Raw genomic sequence first — 17,155 nt, 5'->3', positions numbered from 1 at the left:
CACCCTGTATCCAATCCACTGACAAATCCCCTCAGCTCTGCCTCCACCATACTTCCAGAATACACCTTTTCGTCTGCACTGCCAAGTTTCCAAGCCACCGAAAGCCATTGCCTGATTTACTCCAGTAGCCTCCTGCCTCCTGGCCTCCTCTTGCCCTGCTCCCCTGGGTCCACACAGAGCAGTCAGTGCCCTCTGTAAAGGCCAGTCTGATACCTCTCCTCCAAACTCCTGTCGCCTCTCCTCACCTCTCCTCCAAACCACCCAATGGCTCCTTACCTCGTTCAGGAGTCACAGCCTTTAAAATGGCCTGCGAGGCCCTCTGTGATATGCCCCTGCCCCATGCTTCTGTGACCTTGCCTGCCTCAAGCCTCCTTGTCATCTTTGCTGTTCGTCAGGAATGCCCTTCCCCCAAATATCCACGAGGCTCACTCCCTCACTTTCTTCAGGTCTCAGCTCAAATGTCACCCACCTCATCACAGGAGCTTCTCTGACCGCCCAAATAAAAGAACAACCCTGCCCCCTCCCCAAGCCCTTATGATCTCGGAATCCTCCTCTCTCCACTGAGGGCAAGGGTGTAGTTCTGCTTACTGTTCAATTCCCAGCATTTAGTATCACGTGCCTGATGCTGTAGGCACTCTAGGAATATTTGCTGAATAAATGGGATGAATGAATGTTCTATTATTAAAGGCACATGGTCAGGATGCTACTTTTGAAAACATGAGAGTAAAATTCCTCAATCCACGATCTGGGTGCATTCAAGAAAGATTGCTTCAGTAAACTGCACTTGCAGAAGGTCAAGTGTTCCAATGTGAGACACTCATGTGAAAGCTGGCCCAACTGGGTCTAAGCAGAGTAATTTTTAGCCTCAAGATTCATATTTTGAGAAGATTTTGACCGAGGTGTAAATACTTAAAATTGATTCCCATGAATCTGGAATGCTTAGCCTTCGTCCAAGTTTGGATTTCTTCAACAGGTTACTCAGCCACTGGAACTTTGTCCTGACACCACTCCTCATGACAACTGTGAAAGGAAGGTGCATCTTTCTTCATTCCCTGGTGACTGTTCTGTTAGCATACAGAATTAAGTAAACAACCAGGTCACCTGATTGAAAAGCAAACTAAAAAGGACTTGAGACTTAAAGATGAGGAACCATCTTTATTCAAGTAACACGCTAAGCCCGATTTGCTCCACTCTCGCCAGTACAGAAGGTAAAGCAAGACACAGGTTGTGGAAGTGAGGGGGTGGGTGGTAGACACCTTTACAATAGAAACTATAATGGCCTCAATTAGTGGTTCTCAAAGTATGGTCTAGGGATCTACTCTTTCAGGAAGTCTGTGAGGTCAAAACTACTTTCATATTAACATGTTAACCGCCTTTTTCATGCCCATTCCCCTAGAAGTGTAGTACAGAATTTTTTAGAGATCACACAACATGCAATGTTCACAAGAGGCTGAATGCAGAAGCAGATAGGAGACTAGCTGTCTTCTGTTAAGCCAAACATGAAAGAAATTTGCAAAAATGTAAAACACTGCCACTCTTCTAAGATATTTTGTTAATTTTTCAACTAAAAATGTTAACGTGTAATAAAACCACTACTTCTAAATCGAGTAATACATTATTTTTTTTTAATTTCTTAATTTGAATTTCTGACATGGTAAATATTTTTAAGTATAACCCACATGAACAAAATCTCTTTGGCATCCTTAATTTGTAAATGAGTCATGAGACCCAAAGGTTTCACAACTGCTGCCTTAGGGATGTGGAACAGCATTCTTTCGGCTTATCATTATTAAGAAATCTCTCCGCTTCCAGGGCTATGATGGCAAGGTATCGTGCTCCCTTGCTTGAACCATAGCCTTCAGATGTCACTAAACTCATGCTAGACTAGGAACGAGCAGAGATCTCCCACTACTTATGTTCAGGGCTTTTCCAGGCAATACCCTTCCCACCTCACACAAGTACCAATCACATATGTGTGAAACCCAGACCTCACATTCTTGAACCAATTCCAGTCAGTGGGATGTTTTAGTAAAGAAGAAAACTTGTTTCGTAATCTACATAAAAATGAAACAAACTTTCTGTTAACATGATGTTAAAATGGCTGGACAGAGTCTCACTAAATCTGATGGGAATGCTTAGGATGGTTTGAATTAAAATGTTATGTGGGGGGCACCTGGGTGGCTCAGTCAGTTGAGCGTCTGACTTCGGCTCATGATCTCCCATGCCTGAGTTTGAACCCTGCATCTGGCTCTGTGCTGATAGCTCAGAGCCTAGAGCCTGCTTTAGATTCTGTCTCCCTCTCTCTCTGCCCCTCCCCTGCTCTCTCTCAAAAAAAAAAAAAGGCGTTAAAAAAAATCAAAACATATATATATGTGTATATATATATGTGTGTGTGTGTGTATATATATATATGTTATCTGGTATATGTAAAATCCACTTGGAAGCCACCTGAAAAAGTGGGATTCATCCTCCAGCTGAAACTCAGGATTGTTTTTTTTAAACCAAATTTTGGAAGGAATCTCGGGATGGCCAACCAGAAATACAGGATACATAGCATGTACAAAATAGTTTCAGGGTTGCTGCCAGGGAGGAGGGCAGTGCGAAGAGATCATATGCATCCAGAAGATTTGAAACTGAGGTATGAGATCCACATTACAACTGACTGAAACATGCCTCACGTGTTAAAATGCCAGAGCTGGAGAAGATGCATGCTAGTTTCAAACGTTATACCCCCTCCTTCCACTGAAGCAGCCCGCTCCCTGCTGCTGCCTACCTGAGGAACACGAAGGTAACACAGCCTCCAGGAGCCAAGCGCCAACAGGGGTGTTTTGGTGATGGTTAATGATTCTCTCAAACAATACAGGGCAGGCCAGCTAGTTTATTCATATTGAATCTAAACCTTAGGTCTCTGGCTTAACAATAACATTAACAAACCTTGAAAGACACAATCAACTTGTGTTAACTCAGAGATGGTTTAAACCAGTCATATAAATTCTAAGATTCTGGGCTGGCGACTACAGCATGACGAATGTTCGGTCCCGTTACGAAACGTTTCATTTTCCTTGGCTAAAAAATCTTAAACAGATCTGAAAAATGCACTGCTTTACAAAGGCTTTTACCATATAACCACTGCTACCAGTCAAGCAATTATGGTTTCTTCAACTCCCAGAAACTTTTCTAAATGAGAGGGGTTTTCCTTTGATCTGCTCGCCTTGGTGCGTATGTAAGAACGCAGGGAGTTAAGTTTAAAGAATGAAGATGAACTGAGATGCCAAGAAAAGTTTTTATTGCAAGCACAGTGAGCAGAAGGAGACGTCTTCTCACACAACGTGGCCGCAAGGTCTGCCATTAACTAAATCTCTCTGACAACCCTTCATTGGTTTAAAGCATATTAATGAGCTTCTTGCTATCAGGTGTACATCATTTCTGCCATGTGGGACATTTTCTTGGGAATATACAAGTAATATTCCATGTAGCCTGACAAGTCCTCAATGGTCACATCATCCACATAGACTCGAGCTTGCTCAGAACAGGAGCGGGGGGAGCCAGACAGAGTTCTGGTGTGGAGCGACTGAGAGTAGTCCTCAAGCATGGATCTTCGTTCTGGGGCCAAGGGAGGGACACTCTGCAGGCCTGAAAAGGAATATACTTCCATGTCCTGCCATCTCTTACACTGGCACTCCTTGCCTAAGCATGCACATGGCTTGCCCTGGTTTAGCTTGGAAACGGATTGAAAGTCAGAGAGATCATTGGCCTTGAGACTTGCTTGGGAGACTTGGGTAGCATCAGAGGAGTCTTCCTTCTTACTCTCTGATGGGAGCCTGGGAACCGAAGTTCTCAAAGGCTCAGCAACTGCCCCTGTATGATTAGTATCGAGAGAAGTAGAGCATTCTCCTGCATTGAACTCTTTAGGGGTGGAAATTCCCAGCCCACTGCTGCTATCAGGGGAGTCAGTCTGGCTTTTGTGCTTGAGCTGGCTGCTGGAAGCAGAAGCTATTGTACTGCAATGTATAAACTTTGGAGGATGAAGGACGGGAGACTTAGAACGTCGACGGCGCTGGGTCCTCACTGCTCCTCGTGAAGACTTCCTTGAAGACCTAAGAGGAAAACAACGCACAAGATGTTGGGATACACAGCTCCCCTAAACAGATTCTTTGCAATAGCTGGAAATTTACCTCCTCTCCTCTGGAGTCTAGGGTCATAAGTTTCCCCCAAAGAGATGTGCTTACCTCCATCTTCAAGCTGCCTAAGTCGGCATCTCAAAAACTTCAACATCTCCCTATCAGCAAGCTACAGAAATAGGAGAGGTAAAGGGTAGTTTTTAATTGCATTTCTTGGGCCAAACACTGGGTGCAGAACACCTGCCCTGTCCCAACCCTTGGCCTGGGAACCTTTGGCCACTGGGTCTGGGAAAGCACTCTGCACCAAACCGCTAAATGCTGTAAAGTCCAACTGTTGTGCTCTATGCCGTGAACGTAGCAGCTTCCGGACCACTGTGTGAGGCTGATGGTGCAAAGGCCACTGTGTCATGACTACCAAACAGAGCAGCAGATTTAGGATTCATTTTTTTTTTTTAATGTTTTTATTTATTTTTGAGACAGAGAGAGCATGAGCAGGGGAGGCGCAGAGAGAGAGGGAGACACAGAATCTGAAACAGGCTCCAGGCTCTGAGCAGTCAGCACAGAGCCTGACGTGGGGCTCAAACTCACAAACCGTGAGATCATGACCTGGGCCAAAGTCGAATGCTTAACAGGCTGAGCCACCCAGACACCCCTTTATTTTTCTTTTAAGAGAGAAAAAGAGAGGGAGAGAGGATCCCAAGCAGGCTCCATGCTCAGCATAGAGCCTGACACGGGGCTCAGTCCCATATCCCTGGGATCATGACCTGAGTGGAAATCAAGAATCTGACGCTCAACAAACTGAGCCACCCAGGTGACCCAGCATTCATTTCTATCACTAGTAACAGCTGACAAACAGATTTAGACTCCCTCAAGTTTTCAGATAGTGGGAATTATCAGACATTCTATATAACTTTTAATAAAATATTTAAATAAGAGAACTGAGCAAAGGCAAAAAAAAAAAAAAAAAGAGAGAGAGAGACTCAAAACCGCCAAGCAAAACTGACAACAGAACCAAAAAGAACTTTAAGAAATAAAAAAACTGTATTTGAAATTAAACTAACTGGATGGGCCAAGCAGCAGAATACATAGAGCTAAGGAAAGAAACAGCGAACTGGAAGATAAATCTGAATTATTCGTAACAGGACTGAACCAACTGTGGTCTGCGGGTCAAATCTGGCCCCCAGCTGACTCGCACTGTGAGCCACGGAGACCGGGCAGGGACACAGTCCACCCTGTCCTCTGCTCCCTGTGCCTGCCTTCCCGGCCAGGAGATGTGTCACACCACTGCCTGGTCCCACGCTGGCCGCCATCTACATGCTGGGGCTCTGCTGTCAGTAACTGCTGGGCCCTGAGAGGTGGAATCTCAGTTCCAGTCTGGCTTGTGCTGGGCTCTCTGGAGGAAAGAGGGGAATGCTGGAATCCGGGTACCACTGGGGCACAGGATAAAACTGACTCCGGTATTGCCAGGCTAGTCATTTCACGCGGACACTAAGCAACTGAACACAAAGTATGTCCACCAGCCAGGACAGTGTGCATCAGGCAAATGGGGCAGGGCAGGAATTTTCTCGCTTATATAAGTACCTACGTAGTATCCTTAGATCTCACCTCTTGGCCTCCAAAACCTGAAATATTTACTATCTGGTGCTTTACAAAAAAAGTTTGCCTACCCCTGACATGAGAGGTAGTAGAGGCTTGAAGACTTGGAAAAATGTAAAAGAAGTTAAAGAGATATGTAAGGGGTGCCTGGGTGGCTCAGTCATTTAAGCATCCGACTCTTGGTTTAGGTTCAGGTCATGATCTCGCTATTTGTGAGTTCAAGCTCCACCCACATCAGGCTCTGTGTTGGCAATGCAGGGCCTGCTTGGGATTCTCTCTGTCTCCCTCTCTCTCTGCCCCTCCCCCACTTGCGCTATCTCTGCCTCTCTCAAAATAAATAAATAAACTTTAAAAAAAAAAAAGAGAGAGAACTATTGGGACCTCATCAAAATATAAAGCTTCTGCACTGCAAAGGAAACAATCAACAAAACTAAAAGGCAACCGACAGAATGGGAGAAAATATTTACAAATGACATATCAGATAAAGGGTTAGTATCCAAAATCTATAAAGAACTGACCAAACGCAACACCCAAAAAACAAATAATCCAGTGAAGAAATGGTCATAAGACATTTTTCCAAAGAAGATATCCAGATGGCCAACAGACACATGAAAAGATGCTCAACATCACTCATCATCAGGGAAATACAAATCAAAACCACAATGAGAGACCACTTCACACCGGTCGGAGTGACTAAAATGAACAACTTAGGAAACTATAGATGCTGGCGAGGATGTGGAGAAACCGGAACCCTCTTGCACTGTTGGTGGGAATGCAAACTGGTGCAGCCGCTCTAGAAAACAGTGTGGAGGTTCCTCAAAAAATTAAAAATAGCACAACCCAGCAACAGCACTACTAGGAATTTATCCAAAGGATACAGGAGTGCTGATTCATACGGGCACATGTACCCCTTGTTTATAGCAGCGCTTTCAACAATAGCCAAATCGTGGAAAGAGCCCAAATGTCCATCAACTGATGAACAGATAAAGAAGATGTGGTTTATATGTACAATGGAATACAAGTTGGCAATGAGAAAGAATGAAATCCTGCCATTTGCAACAACGTGGATGGAACTAGAGGGTATTATGCTAAGTGAAGTCAGTCAGGAAAAGACACAGATCATGTTTTCACTCATATGTGGAACTTGAGAAACTTAACAGAAGACCATGGGGGAAGGGAGAGGGGAAAAATAGTTACAAACAAAGAGGGAGGCAAACCATAAGAGACTCTTAAATACAAAGAACAAACTGAGGGTTGATGGGGGGACAGGAGGGAGGAATGGGTGACAGGCACTGAAGAGAGCACTTTTGGGATGAGCACTGGGTGTTGTATGTAAGTGATGAATCATGGGAATCTACCCCCAAAACCAAGAGTACACTGTATATACACTGTATGTTAGCTAACTTGACAATAAATTATATATTAAAAAAAAGAGAGAGAGGGGCGCCTGGGTGGCTCAGTCGGTTGAGCGTCCGACTTCAGCTCAGGTCATGATCTCGCGGTCCGTGAGTTCGAGCCCCGCGTCAGGCTCTGGGCTGATGGCTCGGAGCCTGGAGCCTGCTTCGGATTCTGTGTCTCCCTCTCTCTCTGCCCTTCCTCTGTTCATGCTCTCTCTCTCTGTCTCAAAAATAAATAAAAAACGTTAAAAATAAAAAAAAAATTAAAAAAAGAGAGAGAGACGTAAGATAGAACAAGAAGTCTGGAGTCTCTGAAGGTAAGAATACAAAGCATGGGAGACAAGTGATTTTTGAAGAGGTAATGGCTGAGAAATTTTCTGAATTGATGAAAGAAGAGATCTACAGATACAGGCAGCACCCTGAAACAGGACAAATAAAGAGCAATCCACATCTAGACACACTGTAACAAAACTGTAGACTCTCCAAAACTGTAACATTTTAAAAGCAGCCAGAGACTAGACAGATTATTTCCAGAAAGAACAACAGTAAGACTGAAAGTAGACTTTTCAACATCAACAATGAATATCTTCCAGTGCTGAGAAAAAATAACTCAGAACTACAGCTTCAGCAAATCAGGTGTGTCTTTCAAGAACAAGCATGAAAAAAAGATATTTTCAGATAAATCAAAGCAAGGTATATTTATCTGAAAATATCTTTTCAGATATTGAACTGATGTTGAACTTGATGTTATACAACAGGGAAGAAGGGTGAGGGGGACACCATTCAAATTTATTCTATGGGTAGTTCTATAAGAGGCCCTATTTACTAACAGACCTTTGCTAAAGGAATTTCTGAAAGAAATACTTCAAAAGAAAGGCACCCTGTATGGAAGGTCTGAGTTGCAAGAATGGTGAGCAAAGAACTGTAAATGAGATAAAACTAAGCAAACACTGCTTATTTAAATAATAAAACCTAATTTGTGAGATTAAAAAGAAGCAAGAAAACTAAAATATTGGGAAACTACACATGGACATCAGGAGGTCAAAGTGAAAAGATTACAAGGAGGAGGATTAACATACAGTTGGGCCCTTGAATAAGACAGGTTTGAATTCCATGGACTCACTTATACATGGATTTTTCATAGTACTTGTAAATGTATTTTTTATTCCTCATGATTTTCTTAGTAACATTTTGTTTTCTCTAGCTTACTTTAAGAATGCACTATATAATATATAAAACATCCAAAATATGTGTTAGTTGACTGTTTACGTTATCTGTAAGGCTTTGGGTCGACAGTGGGCTATTAGTAAAGTCTGGGGGAGTCAGAAGTGATACATGGATTTTTGACCTGCAGAGAGATTGGTGCCCCAACCCCCATGCTGTTCAAGGGTCACTGTAATAACTTTTGTCTTTGTTAAGCATGTATGGTGGAATTTCAAGGCGAATTACTAAAAGAATAGAAACACAGCATATAATTTGTAAGCCAGTAGAAGGAAAAGTGGTAGAGGGGGAAAAAAACACACCCATTTCAAACAATTTTTTAAAAGGTGAGGAGAAGAGGGAAGGTATAGGAAGAGTAAAAAACTAACAAACAAACACAAAAACAGAGAGCAGGACAAACAGCATAAAGTAAAATTGCAGAAACAAGTCTAAATTTATCAACAATCAAAATAAATAAATGCACTGAACTGAGCAGTTAAAAAGATTATCAGATTGAATAAAACAAAACAAAATAAGCCATATGTATATGAGACACACACATCTAAAATTTTAAAACACACAGTGGTTGAAAATAAAAGATTAAAAAAAGATGCAACAGGCAAATACCAACCAAAATATGACTGGATTAACTATATTAATTCTGGACAAAATAGACTTTCTACAAAAGCCATTAGGAGGAATTAAGAATGTCACTATATAATTAAAAATCTCAATTCATCAGGAAAGAAAACATTCTAAGCTGGTATGAACCTACACTGTAAAAACCCAACAAAACAGCTTCAAGATACATAAAGCAAAAATACAGAATTTAAGGGGAAAATAGACAAATTCACTCCCATGGGGAAGATTTCAACATATATGTCTCAATTACTGATAGACTGAAAAAAAACTATTGAAAAAAAATTACTGGAAAAAGATTCAAATACATTTAAAGGCTTGATTTAATGGACATAAAGAAAACCCAAGAATGATGACAGAAGACCCATTCTACTCAAATACACATAGGACATTTAAAAAAACTGACTATGGACCAAGCCATATAGCAAGTCTCAGCAAATTCTCCATTAAGAACAGCTCTTCTCTAATCACTGGGTCTTGGGTTCTGTATCTAACATACTCTTTTCTGGATATTCAGGGAAGAAAGTCCAATACTAATTTAAAGTATTTGGGATCGGGGTGCCTGAATGGCCCAGTCGGTTAAGCATCTGACTGGCTCAGGTCATGATCTTGTGGTTGGTGAGTCTGAGCTCGGTGTTGGACTCTGTGCAGTTTGGAGCCTGGAGCCTGCTTCGGATTCTGGGTCTCCCTCTGTCTCTCTTCCCCTCCTCAGGTCACACTCTGTCTCTGTCTCTGTCTCTCTCAAAAATAAACAAACATTAAACTTAGAAAAAAAATAAAATAAAGGATTTGGGTCAAACGCCATCTGCAGTAAGACGCTCTCACCCATGCCAACTGTCTTTCGATGCACATGTGGTTTTCAGTTTGGCATCATCTGCTGCTGTTCTGACCGATGCTCTGGCATTTGTGCCTTCTCCAATAGACAGAGATGCTATGGACCTGAAGAAGAGAACAAAGTTTACCGCTTACAAAAAACCGAAAGGAGGAGAACTTACTGCTGTCACCAACTTAAACACAACTTGTATTAATACCTTTCTTCCTTCTCATTTGGGTTTCTCAAAAAAGTGCTGCTTTTATAGCAAATTTTCCTCTAAAACCAAATTTAGGGGATGCCTAAAAGCCCACGGTTGCAAAATCACAAACCAAATAGTAATTCCTGAGTATGACTAGCAACAGGATATAAACAGACTTTTAGGCTGTTTATCTGGGGCAGATAAGGCCTTATGTCCACAGAGAATGCTCATGACACTGACCACTTATTGTAGGTAGAGGCCAATCAGAGCCAGGAAAACTAAGCTGAGGGCAAAACCTTCAGGGGACTAACTTAAAAATGAGTATTTTTCACAACCAATAAACTTGAAATATTACTGACAGTTCAATCTTTGCAGTTTAAAACTACACAAGTAATATGGGTTCCCAGTAAAGAAGATGAAAAAATTTGAAAGAAAATAATACCTATAGTCTCACAACCCAGAGATTAAAAACATTAATATTTTGGTATAAATCCTTCCAGACCTTTTCAATGCACACACACACACACACACACACACACACACACACACACTGGGCTCCTGCTACACATGCTGTGGTAGTAATAAAAATCCTTTAGAAGGAAATATTAACCTACTAAAGTAAAAAGATGTTCACTGAAATAATCTAAAATAAAAAGTAACTAGGAATAACTTAAATTCCCAGTAGAAAATAGAAAATACTACATTATATAAGTGATGACACATCTATTCAATGGAATATTAGGAATTTTAAAAAATTAGGTGTACAAAGAACTTCTAATGACAGGAGAACGCTAATAACATTAAGAGAAAATAGCGTAGATAAACAACTATACGTGTATTATGATCTCAACTATGTAAATATACTGTATGATATTACGTACTGATGGTCTAGATGTTAACAACATTAATATAAACTGTGATTTTTACTTCCTTTTTGTTTTTGTGAATTTTTATAATAGAATGCATTATTTTATAATCAGATAAAAAAGATTATGTTGTTTTATAATATATATATAGAAATTTGTCCTGATAAAACAAATACCATTGGGAATCAAAACCTGTTGAACAGGATAGTGCTAAATTCCTGGCAAGGCTTGGTTAGTTTATGAGTCAGGACCTCAGATGTCCCATTTGTAAATCAGCAACAATATGAAACAACTAGAAACATATGATACATTACACAAGTCCTATTCTGCTTAGTCATGGTAATGACTCACCCCTTCTACTCTTATTTGATTTTCTCAAATGTTCTCCATCGCTCCTTCCCTTTCTGTAATTTTACTCCAGGCAGATCACACACTACAAAGATATAATATTTGACCACAGGCTTGAAGAGAGATATCTTCAAAGGTTTTTGTTGTTTTTTTTTTTAATGTTCCATGTCCCAGGTAATTTAAGGGTAGTGAGATAGCTTAATTTTATGTTCAAACTTCCTCAAACACCAGGAAAGAAATCTGTGTATGAAGAGTAACTCATATGAATTGATACATTAAGGGATTTATAAGTATATGTGTGTGTGTACATTACCAGCATTATTCCTATACCAGATATCACAAAGGAACGTGACCATAATCTGGAACTCCGTGTTTCTCTGCTTTTTGTTTCCCAAAATGACTTAAAAGGTACTGTTCAATTTTAATGGCAGATGACCATATTGGAAAAGCTACTGGGTGGAGAAAGAGATTTATTTGAAGTGTCAGGGAAGCAAATGTGAGCACCTTTAGCAGTTCTTGTGCAAATCCATTAGCACAAATCTTCTCACTTGGCAGGCCAAACCCAAAACAAATAGTATTAGCAGTAAGCAAACAGCTCGAACAACAACCATTTCATTTTTACTGTGTGCCAAGTACTGTATACAACTCTTCATGTTGTCTTCAAAGCAGCATATAAAGGAAGGGTTAAAAGCACTGGTTCTGGAGACAAACTGTCTGGGTTCAAATCCTGACTCTACCACTTCTCACCAAAGTGACCTTTGGCAAGTGACCTATCATCTATAGCTCATCAGTAACCTGGAATAAGAGCAGAACCCATCTTCTAAGTCAGTAGTGAGGATTAAGTAACGTGTACAGATGCTTAAACCAGTGTCTAGGGCACAGTAGGTGAGTGATAAATCTCAGTGATTATTACTTGTTGGGAAGTGTTCTACTCTCAGCTTCCAGTGTTTATTTTCCATTGTGAAAAGAAATATTCCTTATCTATCAAAGATTTGAGATTTTTTTTCTGGCCTGGGGTGAAGAATGGGGATGAAAAGAGTCCGGCACAGAACATTTTGCAAAGAGTGAAATATTAACATTCAGACAGCAGCTGGTCTGCAGGTGCTCTAATTAGTTTGGCCAAAGGGTCCGAGATTATTGATCTCAGTGACAGAACCCTAATGAATAGAGGTTTCCATAGTGATAGGCTCAGCAATCAGAGCCCATGAAATCAAGAATGTCTGCAGATTTCTATCGAGCCAATTCACTTTTAGGAAAAAATTATGGTGATTCCCTAGAGACGTATGAGGAAATTCCCAATGGGACACTGCTTGATAATTTTGATGAAAGACAGAGGTGGGGAACCCTCCTCAAAGCTAAGGGAAACCAAAACACCCAACTTGGAGTACAAATGAGCTGCTATTTTTTCAAAATTTAACATTAAGAGTTTCTTTAAAAAAAAAAAAAAAAAAAAAAGAGTTTCTTGTATAAGTAAAATAATGTTGTGCAAAATTAATTTGGTAGAATGTCACACCATTAATGTTTTTATCTTCTATGAATAATGAGAAATTTCAGAACAAGATCTTCTTCAGAGGAAAAGGCTATTTAAATCTAGTAAACAATCCCCAAATAATATATTACATATTTAATTACCCTGAGGCATCCACTCTTAATTTCTTGAAAGCAGTCTGTAGACTCTCCTCCTCTCCATCCTTGGCTTCAGATTTCATTGTGAAAGTTTTTACGCTACTATGGATGTTGCTGTTAATACTAAAAAATAAAATAAAAATAAAATGAGCAAGATGAAAACAGGCAGGTTCAAAAGTATACCTTTTGTTAAAGTCTATATTCCTGATACTATTACTGCTTGTTGGGGGGGGGGGGGGGGGAAAGCAAATTTCTATTTCTAAAAGGAAAAGTTTCAGTGTAGACAACAGGGGACCGTAGGTTTTATTTGTTAAGAAAAGAAAAATGAAATGATACAGAAACATATATTTATTAGAACAGATTTTTTTTATTGTAGTTGACACGTTATATTAACAGTTTCAGGTGTACAACACAGCGATTCAACAATTCTGTATCTTACTCAATTATTATCATAGAATTTAAACTGTCCAAAAATACTTGATGCCAATATTCTATTACACAGTTTTGGAAACTACATCACCTGAAATCTGTTTAAGTACACTTCTTAACAGGAAAGTAAAAAATCTGGTTGTAGAGGTCTAGAAACCCACAAACAAAATGTCCTTTGCATCAGAAATACGGTAAAAGTGAAAATCTCAACCTATATAGCACTTCCGATTCTTTAAGATGATACTGAGTATTTGTGTAGTCCAACCCTAAGTATATCCCGTTAAGTGTAACTTCATGACACACAATAGCATTTCTCTAAAGCAATACTGACCCAGACATCAATATTCACATTCATTTAAGTATCCATATTCAGATATCAAGATGTTACCATTGTGAAAGCAGCATTACAAATATGTTTCAATGATTACTGATTATTCCAGACTCTACCAATAAGGCTGATCCCTTCATTTTTATTAGCTTTGAAGCATTTTAATTATTACACAAGAAAGAGAAAATAAATGAACTATGCTTGCAACTCAAAAAGATAGATAGAACAAAGTTAGCCAAAATATAAAGGTGGGAAATAAATATATATAATAAAAAAATAATTTATATATATATAATTATAATAAAAAATAATTAATACGTATAAATTTATATGTATATGCATGTATACATATAAATATATTTATATGTATAAGTTATTTTTCTGATCTATATATATACACACATATATACACATATACACACACATATATATGTATATAAATTATTTTTCTGTAGAGGCACCATTAAATGACCTCCACTTAATCAACCAGTTTGATTAGCGAGAATTCTCCATTCTTCCACCTTGATTTTTATATTTAAAGAAAGAAAAGGGGAACAGGGCCCAACCAAAGCAATAAGAGACACAACAGAGAAGTCTGTTAATAAATCCTTCGAAATCTAGTTTCCTGACTTTTTCACTCAAGACAATAAATTAGCTAATATCAAATCTGAACAAAAAAATAAACAAATTAGTATCTATGAACATACCACAAAGAATCAAAAAGAAAAAAAAGGTAAAACAAAAAAAAGATGGCGGATTTGTGAATTAAAGGATTAACTTTACCTCTTCCTTATTTCTAACCTGCTAACCCCATCAAACCTCCCCCCACCCCCCAACCTCCCTACGGCACTCTCAGAAGGAGCAGTGCCTCTCTGTGGACCCTTGTAACTTCTCTGATTCCTTATCTGCTCATTTCTCAAGAGTGAGTTTGAGGTTATTGTGAGACCTCTAATATTCCAAAGGTCAGGGTGTCATAATATGTTTGATATAATGTAATCATGTAGTGCCAGTGGTAGAATAAAGAAGCAAGAAATTAAGACTATTCCTTTCATTTCACTTTTTTATTTACTTACATGTAGAAGAAAGTATTTTAGGCAGATCTTTCTGGCGTACATTGAAAAGTCTCCAAAGAATTCAGCTAGCTTTTACTGTAACTTCCTAAGTCAAAAAATTTAAACACACTCCCCACATATTTGGCTGATTTATTTAATCAGTATATGAACTTGAGGAAACATTATCAATTCCCTATTTCACTGGTTTCTAATTCTTTTGGATTTAGAGCAGGATCCTCCCCCAAATACGCAATAATATCCTACACATCTGGGGAGGGAGGTGAGCAAAGATCACAGATCCCAATATTTTTGAAGCTCCACAGAACCTAAAAGAGTGCTACTGTAGATTGTAAACAAATTCTTCCTGCTGGCAGAACTAAATTAAAGTTTGGCTTATAGTTTTCCTCAATTATTTTATGACCAGTCAGTCAATGCTCAGACTATTGGCCCTGACAGAATCAAACAATCTGAGACAGTCTCCCCATCTCCTAAGACCCCACACAAAACCTCTTCTAGGACTCTCTGGAAATCAGTACACATCACATCTAAATATACACTGCTGAATTCCACAGGCAGAAATGTATTCTGTCCACAAATATTTACAGAATTCCCACCATGTGCTTTAACACCAGACTAGATGTTAAAACAGAAGGATAACCTGACACATAACAGGGCTGTGAACGCCGTTCCTGTAAGGACTGGACTCTCATTCCTGCCCTAACATTGTGCTAAAAAGCTCTGCACCCAGATATGTAATTTTTAATTATATAGTGCTAACTTAATTGCACTGCAGGTGACCTCTAGATGTTAATACAAACTTAGTTAACATTCTTGTCGACACACTAAAAGATTATTTGAAAATCAAAATAAAAATTGGCTATAGACTAAAATTTTAGGAATGAAGCTCTAAGCTATTTCCAATATTCTGACTAGGCATCTTTTCCCTAAGTTATATTAACCAGAGCAAAAGTGAGTCTTAGACATGATCTTAAGAGCTAAATCAGAGCATGTTTGTAATTACAAAAGGCTCATAATGCTCCTCTGTATTCCTAGCTTCCCATTCACTCAAAACTAACGCCGGGACACTTATAATTGGTTTGGCCTTTTTTCATTAATATTAAATTTGTGAAGACATTCTTGCCGTTTTCACTGCGCTGACTTCTTGAAAACGGAACAATCCCCAAAGAGATCAAAGGCCTATTAGAAGTTACTTTGTATTGTTTTAAGTTAAATCACAAGGGGCAAAATTTGCCTCGGATTTTCCCAAACCTTTCAAAAATGACAAATAAAAATTTTCTAAGTTCCTCCATCAAAAGGGCAAATTCCTGGTTTTCTCTGACTTTCAACGAATAGCATGTGTCACAATCTTATTTACATCTTGTAGTTTTAACCAAGACCTCTTTGAACTCAAGCCTAGGTCCAAACATCCAGGACCCTGAAAAGACCGGAGATCGATCAATAAAGGATCCCCGCGTAAGCGTGTCATCACAATGTTAAAGATTTAGAAACTTTCCCAGCCTCCGGGTAAGCGTGGAGTGCGGGAAATAAAACCCTGTACAGCAACTCCCTAAGACGCAAACAAGTCTTGGTAGAAACAATTGGCCCCCAGATCAAAACACACATCTCTCTCTACCCACTCTCTCACCCCCTACACTCTTGGTGCTAGAGTCAAAGCACGAGGTTAATTTTGTCTCCCTCCCCCCCGCCCCGAAACTGGGTCGGTCGCGATTAAACGCGATCTGGGGAAAGGTCAGAACTGGGGTGGAGGGGAGGCTCGGGAAGTGGGGAGCGAAGGCCCAAGCTACGTCCGCTCGGGATCTCCAGCTGGAAAGGTGCCCCTGCTGGATACTCCCCGAGCCAGGATGGGAGGCTGGAGTGGCGCCGAGGCGCAAGGGATGCAGGAGGAGGCGGGAGCTGAGCCGAAGAGGCAGCCAACGAGGCTGGGTCTCGGAAACAAGCAAGAAAGGGCGGGAAGGGGCAAAGGGCGGCCAAGGAAGGCGAAAAGGGGAAGCTACAGCCGGACGGGAGCGAGCGGAGGGGCGGGACGCTGCGGGGTCCACGGGGGCGCGGGAAGGGGAGAGACAGCGGAGCTCGAGCCGGGCCAGGCCGCGGCGGCCAAGGGGGCGCGGAGAGGCCCAGGCCCGGCCGGGCCCAGGCAGTCAGCGCCGGGGGACGACGCGACGACAGGCGGGCGGGCCCAGAGGAAGCCACCAGCGGCCAGGCCGGGCGGCCAGGGCGAAACGGGGTGCCGCGGCCCCTCCCGATCACCTCCAGGTACTCACCTCCTCGCAGCTGGGGCACTCGGGGATCCACTCCCGTCGGTTCAGATCGTCTCTCCCCGATCGCTGCGCCTGACTGACCCGGATCCAAACCCGCGGAGGGGGCAGCCCGCGCCTCCGAGGTCGCACTGCGCCTGCGTCACTCAGGCACACGCCCCGCCTCCAGTTCATGCTCCACCTAGCCTAGTGACTCGGCAGCGCGGTAGGCGGTGGCTGCGCAAGCGCGAGGCGGCGGCCTAGCCTCTCAAACACCTCGCACCC

At 41.0% G+C, this 17,155-nt stretch overlaps 1 protein-coding gene across 1 annotated transcript; it reads right to left on the bottom strand.

Moving 5' to 3' along the window:
- Nucleotides 1–2,858: 2,858 nt before the first annotated feature.
- On the bottom strand, nucleotides 2,859–17,029 carry OSER1 (oxidative stress responsive serine rich 1). The gene is made up of 4 exons (XM_047852019.1): nucleotides 16,898–17,029; nucleotides 12,813–12,929; nucleotides 9,779–9,892; nucleotides 2,859–4,097 (listed from the first exon to the last, which is right to left on the bottom strand). The coding sequence occupies exons 2-4, from the start codon at nucleotides 12,887–12,889 to the stop codon at nucleotides 3,410–3,412; spliced, it is 879 nt and encodes a 292-aa protein (XP_047707975.1). The 5' UTR covers nucleotides 12,890–12,929; nucleotides 16,898–17,029; the 3' UTR covers nucleotides 2,859–3,409.
- Between the last annotated feature and the right edge of the window lie 126 nt (nucleotides 17,030–17,155).

Source organism: Prionailurus viverrinus, chromosome A3 (assembly GCF_022837055.1).
Source record: "Prionailurus viverrinus isolate Anna chromosome A3, UM_Priviv_1.0, whole genome shotgun sequence".
NCBI classification, from domain to species: domain Eukaryota; kingdom Metazoa; phylum Chordata; class Mammalia; order Carnivora; family Felidae; genus Prionailurus; species Prionailurus viverrinus.
Note: the sequence above shows the minus strand (reverse complement) of the source record. Positions and strands in the feature narration are given on the sequence as shown.

Coding starts and splice junctions, on each gene's coding strand:
- OSER1 (XM_047852019.1), bottom strand. CDS start 12,889: ATGAAATCTGAAGCCAAGGATGGAGAGGAGGAGAGTCTACAGACTGCT. Junction 9,893..12,812: donor TTAAGAGTGGATGCCTCAGG/GTAATTAAATAT, acceptor TCTCTTCTTCAG/GTCCATAGCATCTCTGTCTA. Junction 4,098..9,778: donor TCGAAAGACAGTTGGCATGG/GTGAGAGCGTCT, acceptor TTTTCCTCTTAG/GTCTTCAAGGAAGTCTTCAC.